This window comes from Peromyscus eremicus, chromosome 2 (genome assembly GCF_949786415.1).
Source record: "Peromyscus eremicus chromosome 2, PerEre_H2_v1, whole genome shotgun sequence".
NCBI lineage: Eukaryota > Metazoa > Chordata > Mammalia > Rodentia > Cricetidae > Peromyscus > Peromyscus eremicus.
Genome location: NC_081417.1, coordinates 63,123,215 through 63,140,751, shown reverse-complemented (window position 1 = coordinate 63,140,751; position 17,537 = coordinate 63,123,215). Strand labels below are relative to the sequence as shown.

Genomic DNA, 17,537 nt, shown 5'->3' with positions numbered 1-17,537 from the left:
TTGTAGTGCTATATACACAGACAACTCAGCAAATATTCTAAAAGCCACTGAATTATGACTCAATAAAGGTGTTAAAGAACAAGGCAGCAGAACAGAAAATAAAGGTGTAGATGTAGTCCTTCTGCTCCCTAGAAAGTGAACAGGAAGCAAAAACTTCACAGGGACAGACAAGCATGGTGGTACAGACATGAAACTATAACACCAAGAGGCTGAGGCAGGAGGTCCACTGTGAAATCAAGGCCGCCTGGGGGGCTATGTGATGAGCTCAATGCCTTTCTGGTCAATACAAACAGATTCTGTCACAAAAAAAGAAAAATCTCAGAGGAACCTGGAAACTACAGACCAAGGACCATTATTACTATAACTTGTAAAATTTTGCAATATTGTCATTTTTACCATTTAGTCCCTTTGACTGATTCTGCATAGTGACAGAAAGTGAAGCCTATTAAGTAAAACGTGCAGGGTACACCCTTACCAGGAAAGCAAAGGTGGCAGAAGGCTGAAAGGCTATATAAACTAGTCCACAGCCAGGCTTGATGAGAACAAAGACTGACACTTCCATAAAGAAGGAAAGTTAGGGTGCAGACCTGAACATCCGAAGCACTTATGCAGCATAGTAACAGAAGTGTAATGAAAAGCTGAGGACAGTGGTACATGCCAGCAATCTCAGGGCTTGGGAAGCTGAGGCAGGAGGATGGAGAGTTCCAGGTCAGCATGGGCAACTTGGTAAGACCCTCTCTTCAAACAGTAATCAAAAATCCTGAAAAGAATAGTCTCACATATCCCAAATTCCATTTCATCTTTCAATAAATTAATTCACAGTGGGTTGAATTATTTCCTCCAAAACTATACAAAACTGAAGTTCTAACCTTAAGTAACTGTAAACATGAAGTCCAAGGCTGCATTTCAGACTCATTTTCTTCAACCATGTAATATTATCAAGTATTTGTACCTCAGATCTTTGCTTTCCCCTTTGTTCCATGGACCTTTCTACTTTCTTTTAGGCAGTGCTTTCCCAATTTCTTTTATTTCCCAGAATTCTATCACTCATGTGTCCCAAAGTTATGTCCTTATTCTTCCGACTTTCTCTATGCACCCTCCTGAGTAAGGTTTTCCTTTGCTGTGACTTCAACTGCTACTAATGTTGATGAATCCAGACTCTAGACCTTAGCTCCTCACCTGGTTTGACCCTGAACTTCAGATTTTCCTCATAGGTTGCTTCTTACACATTTCTCCTAAAATAGTATATATAAAATAGCACTCAAATGTTGTAACAATTTGTTCCTTTTGTTTGTTATCTTTTTTTTTAAGAGATTTTCTATTCATTTTACATACCAACCACATATTCCCCTGTTCTCCCTCCTCCTGCCCCAGAGCCCTCCCTGCCAACCCACCCCCCATTCTCACCTCCTCCAAAGCAAGGTCTCCCATGGGGAGTCAGCAGAGCCTGGTACATTCTGTTGAGGCAGGTTGAAGCCCCTCCTCCCTGCACCAAGGCTGTGCAAAGTATCTCACCATAGGCTCACACTAGGCTCCAGAAAGCCGGCTGATGCACTAGGGACAGGTCCCAATCCCATTGCCTGGGGGTCCACTAAACAGTTCAAGCTAAACAACTATCTCACTTATCCAGAGGACCTAGTCCAATACCATGGGGGCTTCTTAGCTATTGATCCACAGTTCATGTGTTTCCATTAGTTTGGCTAGTTGTCTCTGTACTTTTTCCAATCATGGTCTCGATATCTCTTGCTCATAACATCCCTCCTCTCTCTCATCGACTGGACTCCTGGAGCTCTGCCTGGGACCTGGCCATGGATCTCTGCATCTGCTTCCATCAGTCACTGGATGAGGGTTCTATGATGACAGTTAGGGTTTTCAGCCCTCCAATTACCAGAGTAGGCCAGCTCAGACACCCTTCTTGACTATGGCCAGTAGTGGTGGAGTCATCCTTGTAGATTCCTGGGGACCTCCCTAGCACTTTGCTTCTCCCTATTCCCATGGTGTCTTCATTTATCATGGTATCTCTTTCCTTGCTCTCCCACTCTGTTCCCATTCCAGTTCAAACCTCCCGCTCCCCTAAGCTCTCATCCCCCGTCCCTTGCCCTCCATTAAACCCCCTCACCCCCAGTTTGCTCATGTAGATCTCATTCATTTCTCCATGGCTGGGCAATCCATGCGTCCTTCCTAAGGTCCTCCTTACTAGCTAGCCTCCCTGGAGCTGTGGGTTGCAGTCTGGTTATCCTTTTCTTTACATCTAGTATCCACTTATGAATGGGTACATACCATGTCTGTCCTTCTGAGTCTGGGTTACCTCACTCAGGATGATATTTTCTAGTTCCATCCATTTGCCTGCAAACCTCATGATGTCATTGTTTTTTTCTGCTGAGTAGTACTCCTAGTACTATATACTAGTACTGTGTATATGTACCACATTTTCTTTATCCATTCTTCAGTTGAGGGGCATCTCTTTACACACACAGCTGGAGATAAGTCATGACAGCAGGGCCAAGCAAAACAACAGTCTAAACATTAGATTTAGATTCTCTTACCACAATTTTAATGCCTCAGACAATGTGTTCTTGGCACCCTCCCTGGAAAACCTATAATGGATTATAATGGGTTATCCTCCTATCTCTCATTATTGCAAAAAAAAGTAGTTCCTACCTCATTATCATCTGCCAAGGCATTGATTTGCTCCAATTTGTAGGTCCAGTATCTGGCTTCCTCCTCTGGGATGTCTAAGATAAAAAAGAACAAATGATATTAGCTGGTAATAGGTCAGTCATCAGCAAATAATACTTGATTTAGAAAAATGAATATAATTAGAAATGTGGTAGTGACAGATGAATTTTAACAGTGACTCAATTGATGTCATAAACATTACTGACTCTATTTTGTAAAGACAATATAATAAACTACTATTCCTGATTCTATTTTTGAAGACGATGAAACTAAAGCTCTGAGAGGATATATATTCTATCTATGATTGAGTTCCTCCACAGATAAACCATGATTCAAAATGATGTTGGTATAATGCCAAAATTACGGTTTATGTAACCATGCTACCTTTTACTCAGCAAGACCAAAATACTCCAAAAGATTAGAAGAAAAGCTATATCTTGGGATATAAAGATGCTTAAAACTTATATTTTGCCTTCAAAAAATTAAAAATATAGCCAAGCATAGTGGTCTGTACATGTAATTCCAATATTCAGGAAGCTAAGGAGATAAGATTACAAGTTCAAGGCCGCCGGGCGGTGGTGGCGCACGCCTTTAATCCCAGCACTCGGGAGGCAGAGCCAGGCGGATCTCTGTGAGTTCGAGGCCAGCCTGGGCTACCAAGTGAGTCCCAGGAAAGGCGCAAAGCTACACAAAGAAACCCTGTCTCGAAAAACCAAAAAAAAAAAAAAAAAAAAAAAACAAGTTCAAGGCCAGTCTGGACTATATATGGAGTTCCAGGTCAACATAGTGAAAATCTTGTCTCAAACAAACAAAAATATATACACACATATATACACATATGTATAATTGCCATGTAGAAATATAGTCAAAAGGACTAAAGGAATCTCAAAGGAATATTTGTACATCAAAGCTGAGAACATCATTTATTCACACTGGCTAAGAGTTAAAGTAACTTAAGTGTCCATAAACAGATGAAAAATAAACAAAATTACTTAGCTATACACAATGGAACATTATTCATCCTTTAAAAGGAAAGAATTCCAAGCTGGCAAACAAGGGATAGGGAAGGGCCAGAAGGCTGAGACAGGAGAATCATACCAAGTTTGAAGCCAGCTGGAAATACATAGTAAGTTCAAAGCCAGCCTGACTACGAAAGAGGCTCTGTCTCAAAACACAAAACAAAGCTTCAAGACTTACAGTTTGTGTTTTAAGAGTGTGAGGCCAAGATTACAGCACACACCTATAACACCAATACCTAGAACACTTACAAGCTGAGGCCAATTTGTGCTACACTGTTAAGTTCTGAACCAATCTGAGCTACATTAGCCAGACATGTCTCAAAAAAACTATTAAAATTAAAAATAAAAGAGTTGGATAGGGCCGGGCGGTGGTGGCTCACGCCTTTAATCCCAGCACTCGGGAGGCAGAGGCAGGCGAATCTCTGTGAGTTCGAGGCCAGCCTGGTCTCCAAAGCGATTTCCAGGAAAGGCGCAAAGCTACACAGAGAAACCCTGTCTTGAAAAACCAAAAAAAAAAAAAAAAAAAAGAGTTGGATAGGACATATATATGCTTATAGACTGAGAAGGCAGCACTGGAAATATACATAAGGAAGTATTAATACAGCTGACTGAAGGAGTATACTCTTACATAGCCTACAAGGATGTAGAAACTTAATTTTCACTGGTCAACTTTTTAAAGTATTACACCGTTATGTGCCACATAACACATCAGTCAAGAACAAACTGCAAGCCAGGCCATAGTGATGGCACACACCTTCAATCCCAGCACTTGGGAGGCAGAGGCAGGTGGATCTCTGTGAGTTCGAGGCCAGCCTGGTCTACAGAGTGAGTTCTAGGACAGCCAGGGCTACACAAAGAAATCCTGACTCAGGGAAGAAAAAACAAAAACAAAAACCCTGCAAACTGCAAAGCTAGGCATGGTAGCATGCATCTGCAATTCCAGTCCTTGGAGGCAGAGGTAGGAAGATAATTCTCAGTCATCTTGGGGTACATGGTAAGATCCTATCTCAAAAACCAGAAAAAGAAAGAAAAGCAGGCTGCATGCATGATGTTGGGCTCCTAAGATTACTATGGAGTTACAAAATGCATTTCACCTCACGTAATACAATAGGGAAAGTTCTATAAGTAAACCTGCTATGCTGTAAAAAGGCATAGCAAATACAATTATGTACAATACTTGGTGTACAACAGATTGATACCACAAATAACAATGTTTCACACACACACACACACAAACACACACACACACTTGTAAAACTATACATTTTATCAATATGTAAGTATACTCCTTCAGCCCATCCCATTATGCCAGTCCTCCAACACCAGCAGACATTCCCTGGGAACCCACAGGCCACTCTAGCCAAGGAAGTAGGTAGACTAACTGCAAATCTTCACCTCACCCTCCTTTCCTCCAAGTCAGTTCCCTAGTCCCACCCCCAGCTCTATAGCAGACCACTAGCTGAAGCATTCCCTCCCTCCCTGCCCCTTTCTCCAGGGGATCACATAGATCTTTTCCTCCAACCTTCCTTCCCCCCACTCATCTCTCCCATTATTCCAGCCCCCAACAGCAGCAGGCATTCCCTGAGAACCTACTGGCCAAGCCTGCCAGAGAAGCAGGTAGGCCAGCAAGGCAGGTAGGAGAGCTTCAGACCTTCACTCTCCCTCCTCTCCTCCATATTCAATCCCCAGTCTCATCCCCAGCTCTGTAGACTATCTGCTGTGGTCTCTTCACACCCTCTGCACTCATTCCTGGTGGAACACCTTGCTTTCTTCCTTCCTGTGGACCCCCAGCCCCACCCCCTGGCCCCAGCCCACACCATTCCTAAGTGTCAGATTCCAATACCTAGAAACACCTTTTTTGTTTGTTTGTTTGTTTGTTTATCAAGACAGGGTTTCTCTGTGTGTAGTCCTGGAACTCATTCTGTAGACCTCTAGCCTCAAACTCAGAGATCCACCTGCCTCTGCCTCCTTGCACCACCACCCGGTCCTAAAAACACATTTTATCTGGACTCTCCAGTGGCTATATATCATTGTTTTATAGGGGGTTGGTTACAAGTTGTTAATGGTAAAGATCAGAAAAAAAGCTGAACAAAGAAGTTTAGATTCAGGGTTCTTGTTTTGAAAAGAAAAAAGGAGGCTATAGAAATGACAGGATAAAGGGTAGATTATTGAATCTACTCTGAAAAGAAAAAAGGGGGATATAGAGATAGGATAAAGGGCAGATAATTGAATCTACTTTTAAAAAGCAACTACTTGTTTTAAATATTTTACATTGATGTGAATCTTTGTATATTGATACAAAGTTGAGACAGACTATTTTTTTAGAAAATACTGTACTTGAACTAATCTTGTTCAAGGTATTGTACCTATACATGTCATTTAACAATGTAATGCAATTTTCTAATCCTTGAAAGTTGTTATTATTACAAACTATTTAGGATAATAAGGAAACACAGGTTAGTAATTAGTTACCTATTATAACTGAACTTGTAATATTAGGTATATTATTAAGGTCAAACAGAGATATATTTTAGATAGACAGGTCAGCTTCAAACACTTCAGAGATTTACAGAATATGGCATTTAAGATGTTTTAATAACATAGGTTCTTTTTTTATGACAATGAGACATGTCTGCTGTTGGCAGCACCAATCTACTTCAGAGAAGATGATGGGCATCCAAGAAACTCCATATGGAGTTTACTTTCTTTGTGGCAAGTTAGCCACTGGGCAAGAAAATGCCCTTGCCTCGACTGCTGACAGTATGCTGTCCAAATGGAATAAGCAGGACACAAAAGAAAGGACTGCCAAACCTTACCAAAGACAAGGTAGGAATGCCCTTCAGAAAATCCTGCTTCACAGAAAAGTCTGTCAGATATGCTAGGCCTGTAGGCTGAAGATGGATGCCCCAACGTTGCAGAGAAACCTTGGGTGACTGTCCAGGCATTTCTCACATTTTTTGGAAGTCACTTGCTTGCACTTTCTGCTTATTCAGGTAATATTTCCTTCTTGGGTCTCTGATGGAGTTGAAGACTTTATAGTTATAGTTTTCCTTATTACCAGATTCAGAAAAGAAATTCACTAAAGCAGTGTAAAGTGTATAGGGTTGAGAGAGATTAAAAGAGAGTTTTGGTAATGCAAGTTAGAATAGAAAGTGTTTTAGGTACAAGACTTTGGACTCACCAAGACAGGATAGTTAATAGAGTATTTTCTATAAATTTGTCAAATGCAAATGGACTAGACATTGTTGATGTATTTATTGCCTGTGTATATTGTATATAGTTATCGTACATATTGAATATAGTTTTTCTTATATTAGTTATAACCTTTTTTTATTTTAGACAAAAAAAAGGGGAAATGTGGTGACATTTTGTTTGTGATCTAACAAATAAAGCTTGCCTGAAGATCAGAGTGTGGAGCTAGCCACTAGTTAGCCATAGAGGCCAGAGTGGTGGCATACACCTTATCCCTGCACTTGGGATCTCACGCCTTTAATCCCAGCATTAGGGAAGTGGAGACAGGAAGTGATATGGCTAGGTAGAGAAAGGAATATAAGGCAGGAGGAAACAGGAGCTCAACTCCCTTTCAGCTTAGGATTTCATAAAGGTAAGAACTAGTGGCTGGTTCTATCTGCTTCTCTGATCTTTCAGATTTCACCCTGATATCTGACTCTGGGTTTTTATTAATAAGATGACTTAGGATTTGTGCTACAGCTATACCCATCCGAGAAGAATTCCCTACCACCTCAGTTTCCTAAGAAGCAGAGAGGGCAACAGAAACCAAGGAATAAAATACCCACCCAACAAAGACAAAACCAAATATCAACACCCAGATTTACAATCATCCCAAACCCAGATGCCAGACATCAGTGTAAAAACACAACCAATAACAGTCAGGACAATATGTCTCCACTAGAGTCCAGCAACCCTACTACAGTAGGCATTAAGAACTGCAACATGCTGAAGCACAAAATGAAGACCCTAAAATGACCTTTATGAACATGAAATTATGAAGAGCCACAATAATAGTAATGTGGACACCATTAATGAAAATGATAAATATTTAAAGAATACTAAAATAATTCAAGTAACATTTCTAGTCACAACCAAGCTGTAGCTTATGTCCCTGGACAGCTATGAATGCAGCCCAAATCATCTGCAGATGGCAATGTTAAGTAATAATGGTGAAGTTGGACACCCTGACTTAAACCAATAACAAAGGTCAAAAATTGGGAAATACAAAATATTGGCAAAGATGTACAGAGGTAAGAATCCTCAGACAATGAGAGTATAAACTATACAACCTTTCTACCAAATAACTCTGCAATAGCTATGAAAAATAATAATGTCTAAGCCTTTGAACCTGCAATTCTACTTTAAGGCATTTATCCTAGACTCATAAGGATCACAAATACACAACATTGTTAGTTACAGTAATATATGACAGCAAAAAAAAAAAAAAAAATGACAAGAAAAAAAAACCCTCTATGCGAACTAATAAAGGATTACTGAATAAATTACACTTAAAGTGAATGTTCCAGTCAGCATGACAGACACTAACTTTCACCATGGAGATACACACCACTGGGAGGCTGAGGCAGGAAGATCGCTCTGAATTCAAGGTTAGCCTAGAACTTAGAGTGGGCTCACAAAACCAAGAACTAAAAATTAGTTAAGTACATTCTATCTGTAGTGCTCTTCAGTCTTAAATTAACAACTTGTAGAGTGTATATCCACTTCAAGATAATGTTGTTTTTAAAAGAATAAATCTAAAAATTAGAAATCTCATGTCATTTAGTAAACAGTAACAGAAAACTATAACACCTTGAAGAGTAGACTTTTTTAGTGTTTAGTGTTTTCTTCTGTGTTTGTTTGTTTTTCAAGACAGAGTTTCACTGTGTAGATTTGGCTGTCCTGAGACTCACTCTCTAGATCATAGATCAGGCTGGCCTCCAACTGGCAAAGATCTGCCTGCCTCTTCTGGGATTAAGGCTTGTGTTCCACCTTTTCACCATGTTAGTGTTTTCTCATTTGTTGGTAGGATCTCACTTGTGGCCCTATCCAGGACTTGCTGTGTAGACTAGGCTGGCCTTATTTTTTTTATGTTTTATTTATTTATTTTATAATGGTGCTCTATCTGCATTGTATACGTTTATGTCAGGAAGAAGGCATCAGATCTTACTACAGATGGTTGTGAGCTACCCTGTAGTTGCTGGGAATTGAACTCAGGACCTCTAGAAGAGCAAGCAGTCAGTGCTCTTAACTGCTTAACCATCTCTCTAGCCGCCCTGGCCTTGTATTTCTGAGGAGCCTCCTGACTCCACTTACAGAGTGCTGGGTTTTTAGGCATGAGCCACCAAGCCCATATAATGTGCAATCTTTAATGAAGACCAACATACTTCATCTTGGGTTAAATGTCATAGGGCAAAGAGTGGATGAATACGTATGCCTCCAGAGAAAATAGCAAAGAAGACAATAATAGACATCGACAAAACAACTATCAGACAATCTCAAACAATATTGTAAAAAGGATTAAATCATTTTTAAAATCTCATCAAAACAGACTCACCAAAAGGCAATTCAAATCTTGTATCAAGCAAAATTTTATGAGGAGTTGGGTTTTTAGTTCCACAGATCTCATCATCTTTCATTAATGTCTCTGCCTCCAGTGTAGACCACTCCCCAGGTCCTTCCTAGGAAACAAAGGTCTGAAGATTAAACTTTCTTGGCTCCCTTTGTGGTTCAAGGGCCAGGTGTTTTCCTCTGAACTCCCTTCTTCAAGAGCTTCAGAGGACCACTGACATCCTGATAATGGGGAAAAAACATTATTAACACTCGTTTTGTGGTTCTGTTCTCCTCTTTGCTGAGATGGAGACTCCGGGGGTCAGCTTTCACTGTGTTCAGCTATGAAGTCCTGGTGAGGACGGACTTTCCAGAGTACCAAACTTTAAAAGTAACCATCCATATGAACAGATACTCAGTCTTGTGATTTTTTTTTTTTAAAGGCTTTTTCAAGACAGGGTTTCTCTGTGTAGTTTTGGTGCCTGTCCTGGATCTCGCTCTGTAGACCAGACTGACCTCGAACTCACAGAGATCCACCTGGTTCTGCCTCCTGAGTGCTGGGATTAAAGGTACGCACCACCACCACCCGGCTCAGTCTTGTGATTCTTAATGACTGTGTCACTGGGTAATTGTCACTGGTAGACTTGAATAGAGCTGCTATGAAAATGAGCTACTCCTCTGCCTAGAGGAGTGGAGACTTAGCCAGAACTCAAAGAAATATAGACAATGAAGTCAATGCCTTTAACTTCCCTACTTCCAGCAAAAGTCTGTAGTGCATAGTCAAGCTAACAGGAATAGAGTAGCTTCTGTGTAAGTACAAACTCTATACAGTTTGTATTTACAGTGATATCTAAGTCATATCTGGGAAAGTGGACTAAGAGTTTAACCTGAAAATAAATAAAAACAATATAAATACCTACCACCACATCTGGTAATTCCTTAAATTCCTATAGTATTACACACAGAAGTTGGAAACCTTCTGGGGAGTAGCTTAAAGAGAAAAAAAACAAAAATAGTATCCAGCCAGTTGGCTAAGGAGGTTTAATGGCATTCTTCCCAGGACAGTGTCTACGATGAGGATTTGAGACCACACACACGTTACTCAGACAAGACTATCTATCTGATAGGATTAAGAGGTGCTCAGGCATCTCCAAGACCGGTCACAGGACATAGGGAAGAGCAGCTTAAAGACAGTTCCCTAGCCCTCTGGTGAGGTTAGCAATGGGGAGAGCATACGCACTCTAATTAGAAAAGGAACAGGTATGCGTAGATAAATACCAGCTGAAGTGAAGCTAAGGTGAAGGAAGGCAAAGGCTGCAGCCCTACTGCACAGGTAATGCACTAACTCACCTCATCTGACTGACGAATAGACCTCAGTGCAATCCACACGGTCCCCACCATTGTGTCCCATATCAGTCCTTTGTTCCACACCTCCACACTTAGGCCCAGGTCCAGACGACTGATCTCACTGATGGGAAAAAGAAAGACATTTGAGGAGCACCAGATAACATGAAAGAAAATACTATTATTCCCTGTTTTGCTATCCTTGAAGACTTTTTAACTACTATCCTATTTTAGGGAAAATGTAAGTATCCTTGAATGTTGCAAGCACACTTTAGGTTTCTAGAAACCTCTAACAGGTATCCATAGAATAATACTGTTATGGCTGGACACAGTGGTATATGCCCATAATTCCAGAACTCAGGAGGCCGAGACCAGAGAACTACAAGTTCAAAGCCAGCCAGTGCTACATAGACTCTAGAAGGGATTGGGGGGCAGATAAAGAAGGGGAAGAGAGGAAAGGAGAAAATGAATTTGTTTTTATATTTTATTGCTATTGTTTAAGACAGGGTTTCCAAAAATGCATGACTCAAGTTAAGTTCTAGAAACCTGCTATACAACATAGTACCTACTATTACACAAAGTTATTGTAAACTTAAGTACGTATGTATGTTCAATCTCCCCATGCTGTATATATGTAATAGGTCTAGTTTTATACAGTGATATACCTCAGCAAAATAGGAAAAGGAAAGAAGAGAAGGAGATAAGAGAGAAGGAAGGGGCCGGGTGGTGGTGGCACACACCTTTAATCCCAGCACTCAGAGGCAATAGCAGGAGGATCTCTGTGAGTTTGAGGACAGATTGGTCTATAGAGTGAGTTCCAGGACAGCCAAGGCTACACACAGAGAAATCCTGTCTCAGAAACAACCAAAAAAAAAATGAAAAATAAAAAAAATAAACAAGGAAGGAAGGGAGAGAATGGCGTAGGGCAAAGGTACTCAAGGAGAGAGGAAAAGAAGGAGCTCTGCACATCCTCTGCCCTCTGGAGATACAATCATGGTCAGGCCAATGCAGCAGCACATAAACATGAGGTCAAGTGATTCCAGTGTGGCTGCAGTCCTGGCCTGGCTCCAGAGAGTAGCACCTAGCCCTAATCCATCCCTCGTTTAACCGACATCTTTTGTTTCTCTTATACCTTTTGTTTTCTTATTGCCCTATGTGAATCTTGTCTGAGAGTCTCCCAAGGATCAAAGGCCCATGCAAAACTTAGTTCAGGAAACCCGGAAAACCGTGGTACCTGAGAAATCAAGGAATTTGCACTTGGCGTTTTATCTTTGGGAGCTCCTTTCAAGTTGCTTTGAAGATACAGAAAATAACTGGCTAAACTGTAAATAGAGAGAAAATTAAAATGTCCTGGGCAAAGGGAAGGTGCTTCAGTCCTTCGAGGCTGGACCCCCCTGCAGCCATGAAAGGCTAGATTCATTTTTTTTTTTTTTTTGGTGTTTTTTTTTGTTTTTTTTTTTTTTTTCCTGAGACAGGGTTTCTCTGTGTTGTTTTGGTGCCTGTCCTGAATCTCGCTCTGTAGACCAGGCTGGCCTCAAACTCACAGAGATCCCTCTGGCTCTGCCTTAATTGCTAGGATTAAAGGCATGCGCCACCACTGCCCGGCTAGATTCATTCTCAAGATGCCTCTGAGTCTTCTTTCCACGGATCCGCATAAACTCACACACCCATGCCGTGACAAACCGCAACATTCCGGCATTACTTTCAGGTCTGCCTGTATTTCTACCCCTGTGCAGCAACTTTAAATGTTTTACTGTTAACACTACCACAGCTCTAACTTAAGTCTATGGAATGCATACAGGGAACTTTCAGGAAGAAAAGTCTTCTTCATGAGATTTATGAAACAGTATCCAGGAAGCAGAAACGGGTCCTGAAAACGTGAATTTGAGTGGGGGTGCTGGGCGACAGAATGCTTGTCTAATGTATGAGGCCCTGTGTTCCATCTCCAGCAGTGAAAAAGCATAAATAAAAGCAGCGTCACATATGGTAGAACACTGGCTTGTAAGGGAAGGGCTATCACAAGCACAACCACAATGTTAGGGTAGAACAAAAAACACAATGTTAGTGTTCAGAACATTCTCGAGAAAGCTTTTGTTGAAACACAAAGTGATTTGAAAAGAAAGGCAAGAAAGATGAGAAACAGTTGCTACCAATATAAAAAACAGAAAGACTATCCAGAAAACCATGAGCTACTCATCACAGGAAGTGTAAAGTGTGTGCTTTAGAGAAAGCTTGGCCTCTCTGTTGTCCTATAAAAAGTTTGGAGTGTGGACTTATAGCCACAGAAATCATGACAACTAAGTTGCAAAGAAAATGTATTTCTTTTACAAATACACTAAAGCACAGAGTATACTGGTGAGCTCATTCACTTTATCAATTAATATTTTCCAAGCACTTATATATAATTAATTGGTACTTTGGGGGAAAACACTTAACATCAAACTCAGTTCTCATCTCCAAAAATCTTCCAAAGTATCTGGAGAAGTGTCCAAAGCCACGGACTAGGTAATTACCCAGCCACTAACTCAGGCTGTTCCCAGTGGGGAAACTGAGCTTTTGTTCGGCCTAATGAAAATACATGCAGCATCTGTAAATCTATGTAACGTGTCTTTCATTTGAATCTAAAAAGGTAACATTTCTTGATGATGCATAAATGATAGTCCCAATGCAACTCCTAAAATGCACTTCAAGCTACCAGATAAAAGAAGCAGCCCAAAGTCTTTAACAGCTAGACACGGTCATATAAAGAAGAAAATGTTCTTCACAGATTTCTCTTCTATGAGGAAACTCTCCTCTCATGTATATATGCTCAGAACATACAACCAAGAAGTCAGAACTCTATGCTTATTCCCAGAGTCCGGAGGAAATTCCTTTTCCTTGTTACTTAACTCAACTAAGGATATACAGGCACATGTGTATACAAGATTCTGAGCCAGGAACACTCACACCAGTAAGTGAAGATGCCCTCTTTAAACAATAATCAATCTGAGGGCTGGAGCACATAGCTCAGTGATGGAGTGCTTACCTAGCATACACAAGGCCCTGGGTTTGATCCTCAAATAATAATAAAAATGAATAATTACATGAAGTGAGCAATCTAGTGCTGCAAATAAGACATAGAAATATTAAATACAAATAACATGAGCTGGATATGGTGAGGCATGCTTGTTATTCTAGCACTTGGTGACTGAGGCAGGAGGATTTCTGCAACTTAGAAGCCATTCTCCTTGTATTGAGTTCCAGGTAATCCTAAGGTACAATGTCTCCAAATACACACACACACACACACACACACACACACACACACACATACACTGTACATGAAGCCCATCATGGGGGCTCACAAAGACTAGAAGTCCAAGGCCATGTTTAGCAATGTAGTAAATGCAAGGCTAACCTGGGCTACATCAGCCCTTGTTGCAAAAACACAAATTAAATTAAAAAAATAATAATATAATAAAATAATATTGTGAGAAATATCAAAATCTAAACCAGCTAGAGGAAGAGGCAAAAAAAAAAGGAAGGCAGATGAACAATGGAGCTGCTAGCAACAAAAGGACAGAGTAGAAGGGATAAGGGATGAGGGATGAGAGAAAGAAAGAAAATAGCTAACAAAGCCTGTGTGTAAAAGTGAAAAAAAAAGCAAAATTCACACAAGGTCTCAATACAGGAAACAGACGAAAATTCACACAAATCACAGAAAGGTTGAAAGAAAATGCTCTAGGCAATTGGAAAATAAACACACACAAATATAGCTAGCTATACTGAGGGAGACTGCAGAAGATCTGAATTTTTCACACAGTGGGAAGAGTACTAATGGAGGGATTGTTACAGGACTCAAGTCAAGAGAGAACAGGAAGGCTAGACTGACATACCATACTATGTATGGTACAACCACTAAGGGAAGAGGCTTATATAAGCTATAATAGTTGACTATGCGCATTACTTGTGTAAAAAGGGAAACAGGTAATCATATCCTTGTCAATACCACCCTCAGAGGGAATACACGAGGCTTATCACCTTGCTCATTAAAACAGAAGAATTATAGGAGAGAATCTTAATCTTCTAAAGGCCTGTGTCTGCTTAGACCCTGGGCTGCCACACCACATGGTGGCCACATAAGTGAACTCAGAGGTCACAGAAAATGTGGAAACAGTAAAAAGGTCCCAAAGACTAACTCGAAATCCAAAGTGCAATGCAATGAATCCGACATGGTTCCAGCAGTGCTGGCCTGTGATGCACCACTTGATTTCACTGCAGCTTTGTACCGTGCACGCCACTGTACCACACAATGCCAAAGGATGTGGCCTTAAACATCTGGCCTCACATTCAGGACTACTGTTTGCTATGAATTGTACTCCTTTATTATATTATACATACAAAGATTTTCTCTCTTACAGAATCATAGCGGTTTAATTATGTCATCCCTTGGTATAGAAACATGAAAGGTTTAGCTTTGCACTGTATCAAGCGAAGATGTTTTATCTTGAGGATTTTCTTATGAAGAGTTTCATATAAAGTAAACAGGCACATCCATCTCATTTGTATACAGCCTGCCTTCATCTTTAACTACAAAGAATTTTTTAAAAAAGTAAACTTTTGGGGTTGGGGATTTAGCTCAGTGGTAGAGTGCCTGCCTAGCAAGTGCAAGGCCCTGGGTTCGATCCTCAGCTCGGGGGGGGGGGGGGGGGGGGGGGGGGGGGCGTGAGTAAACTTTCTTGCGGGGAGATGGAGTGCTAGGGAATGGAACCATGCTCTCCAACATGCCAAGCAAGTACTTTACCAACTGAGCCATATTCCCAGCCCTAAAAAGTTAAATTTATTCATTATTGTAAATGTTTAATCTATATGCCTATTTTATATACCTATATACCTATAGTCAAATTAAAAAATTTTCAAGGTAAAATATGTCAAAAGAGGAAGAGATCTGAGAAGTGCTCTAAAGAAATGATTTAGAAGCTGGGCGGTGGTGGCACACACCTTTAATTCCAGCACTCAGGAGGCAGAAGCAGGCAGATCTCTGTGAGTTCAAGGCCAGCCTGGTCTACAGAATGAGTTCCAGGACAGCCAGAGCTGTTATATAGAGAAACCCTGTCTCGAAAAACCAAAAGAAAAAGGGAAATAAAAAGAAATGATCGAGGTACACACACAGTTTGAACACACAGACTTCATTGCCTTAAAGCACCTCTGAGAACTAAAACCCAAGTGACATTTGACATTACACTAGTGTACTGTACAGCATCTGAATTGTGACCAGTAAGAAAATCTGAGCAGGCAGTATTCACAACTCACTAAGTTACTCATATTCATCATTCATCTCCAAGAATAAATTACAAATCAATGAGAGAAAACAAACTGCAATGTATCTCACCTACTCCTACTACCACAAGCCTCACTTGCTTCTGCAACACTACAAATTAAAAAAAAAAACAAAACATAGCACTATTGGCACACACAGACTCATTAACTGTTTCATCTGATATCACTGACTTATGGAATGTACAGACAAACACTTAGGCATAGTACTTACAACATGAAATCTTGCTCCCAGGAAGGCTGATCACCACGAACTGCTACAGTTGTGCTCTTCACATTCTGGACTTTCAGGGTCACGTATGTGTTAAATTTATCTTTGAAAAATTGCAAAACAGAGATGTTAATAGTATTCAGAGTACTACCCAATTTCACAAAGCCCTTAAATTAAGTGATATCAAAGGCTGGAGAGATAACTCAATATTCAAGAGCATTATCACACTCTTCAAAAGGAAGGGTTCCAAGGGATCTGACACCCTCTTCTTACTTCCATACACATCAGGCACACATGTGGTGCACAGACACAGGCAAAATATCCATACACATAAAATTTTTAAAAGAGGGACAGAATTGAGTATTATCAAATTAAAGTATTAAATGTGCAATTAAAACTGAAGTTGTGTGTTGTACAACTCAAGGCACAGCAGAACTACAAAAACTAATAAAACTATACACTTAATTTCAAGTATATAACCTACTTCAAATTTTAAGACATATATTTGGTGGGCAGATAAAGTGGTGAACATCCATAATCCCAGGACCAAGAGGATGCAGAGGTGAATCAGGAGTTTAAGACAGCCTCAGCTACATAGCAAGTTCAAGGCCAGCCTGATTATATGATAATCTGGGAAGGGAGGGAATCCAACAACAAAAATGTATGTAATCACAAAATACAGAAACAGGTAAGAGCTCCAGAGCCCTTGATGAGGGACACATATTGAAGTGGAAAACGTCATGAAAGAACTGGATTTCAAGCTTGATCTATAGTTTACATGACAAGAAACATTGTCCTAAAGTTGAGGGAAGGAAATTCTCTCAGTACAAAACAAAGGGACTAACCTAAAACTCAAACCTCAGAAGTCTGAACCCTGCATATTGGTACTAAGCCAACTATGCAGTCCAGGCTGTCTTAAAATTCACTATGCTGACTTTGAACTCAAGATTTTCCGGCCTCGCCGGATGGCAGTAGCACAACGCCTTTGATCCCAGCACTCGGGAGGCAGAGCCAGGCAGATCTCTGAGATTTGGAAACCAGGCTGGTCTACAGAGTGAGATCCAGGACAGGCACCAAAACTACAGAGAAAACCCTGTCTTGAAAAGAAAAAAAAAAAAAAGATTCTCCTGCCTTAGCTGCTGTGTAGTAGGACTACATGTGTGTACAACCACAAGTGGCATGCGAGTTTGCTTTTTTTATAAGACGATCATTTCTTTAAAGCAAAAAAAAAAAAAGCTACCATATTAAATTGCCAAATGCTGCTTATGTTAGATAATGTGAAAAAATGGGTACTGGTACACACTGTCTATCAGAAGATAAACTATCCAAGTACCCTTTAAAAGGTATGTGGTTTTTAGCCAGACAAGGAAGCTAGACAGGAAGAGCTCACATTTCAGGCCAGCCTAGGC

General features: G+C 40.5%; 1 protein-coding gene across 1 annotated transcript in view; it reads right to left on the bottom strand.

Moving 5' to 3' along the window:
• Nucleotides 1-16,227, bottom strand: part of Unc13b (unc-13 homolog B) — a 162,709-nt gene extending 146,482 nt beyond the window's left edge. The window contains exons 1-4 of the mRNA XM_059254195.1: nt 16,132-16,227; nt 10,608-10,725; nt 9,265-9,388; nt 2,662-2,735 (exon numbers count right to left, since the gene is read on the bottom strand). Coding sequence (XP_059110178.1) covers nt 2,662-2,735; nt 9,265-9,388; nt 10,608-10,725; nt 16,132-16,136 — 321 coding nt within the window. The 5' untranslated portion in view covers nt 16,137-16,227. The remainder of the gene's footprint in view (nt 1-2,661; nt 2,736-9,264; nt 9,389-10,607; nt 10,726-16,131) is intronic.
• Between the last annotated feature and the right edge of the window lie 1,310 nt (nt 16,228-17,537).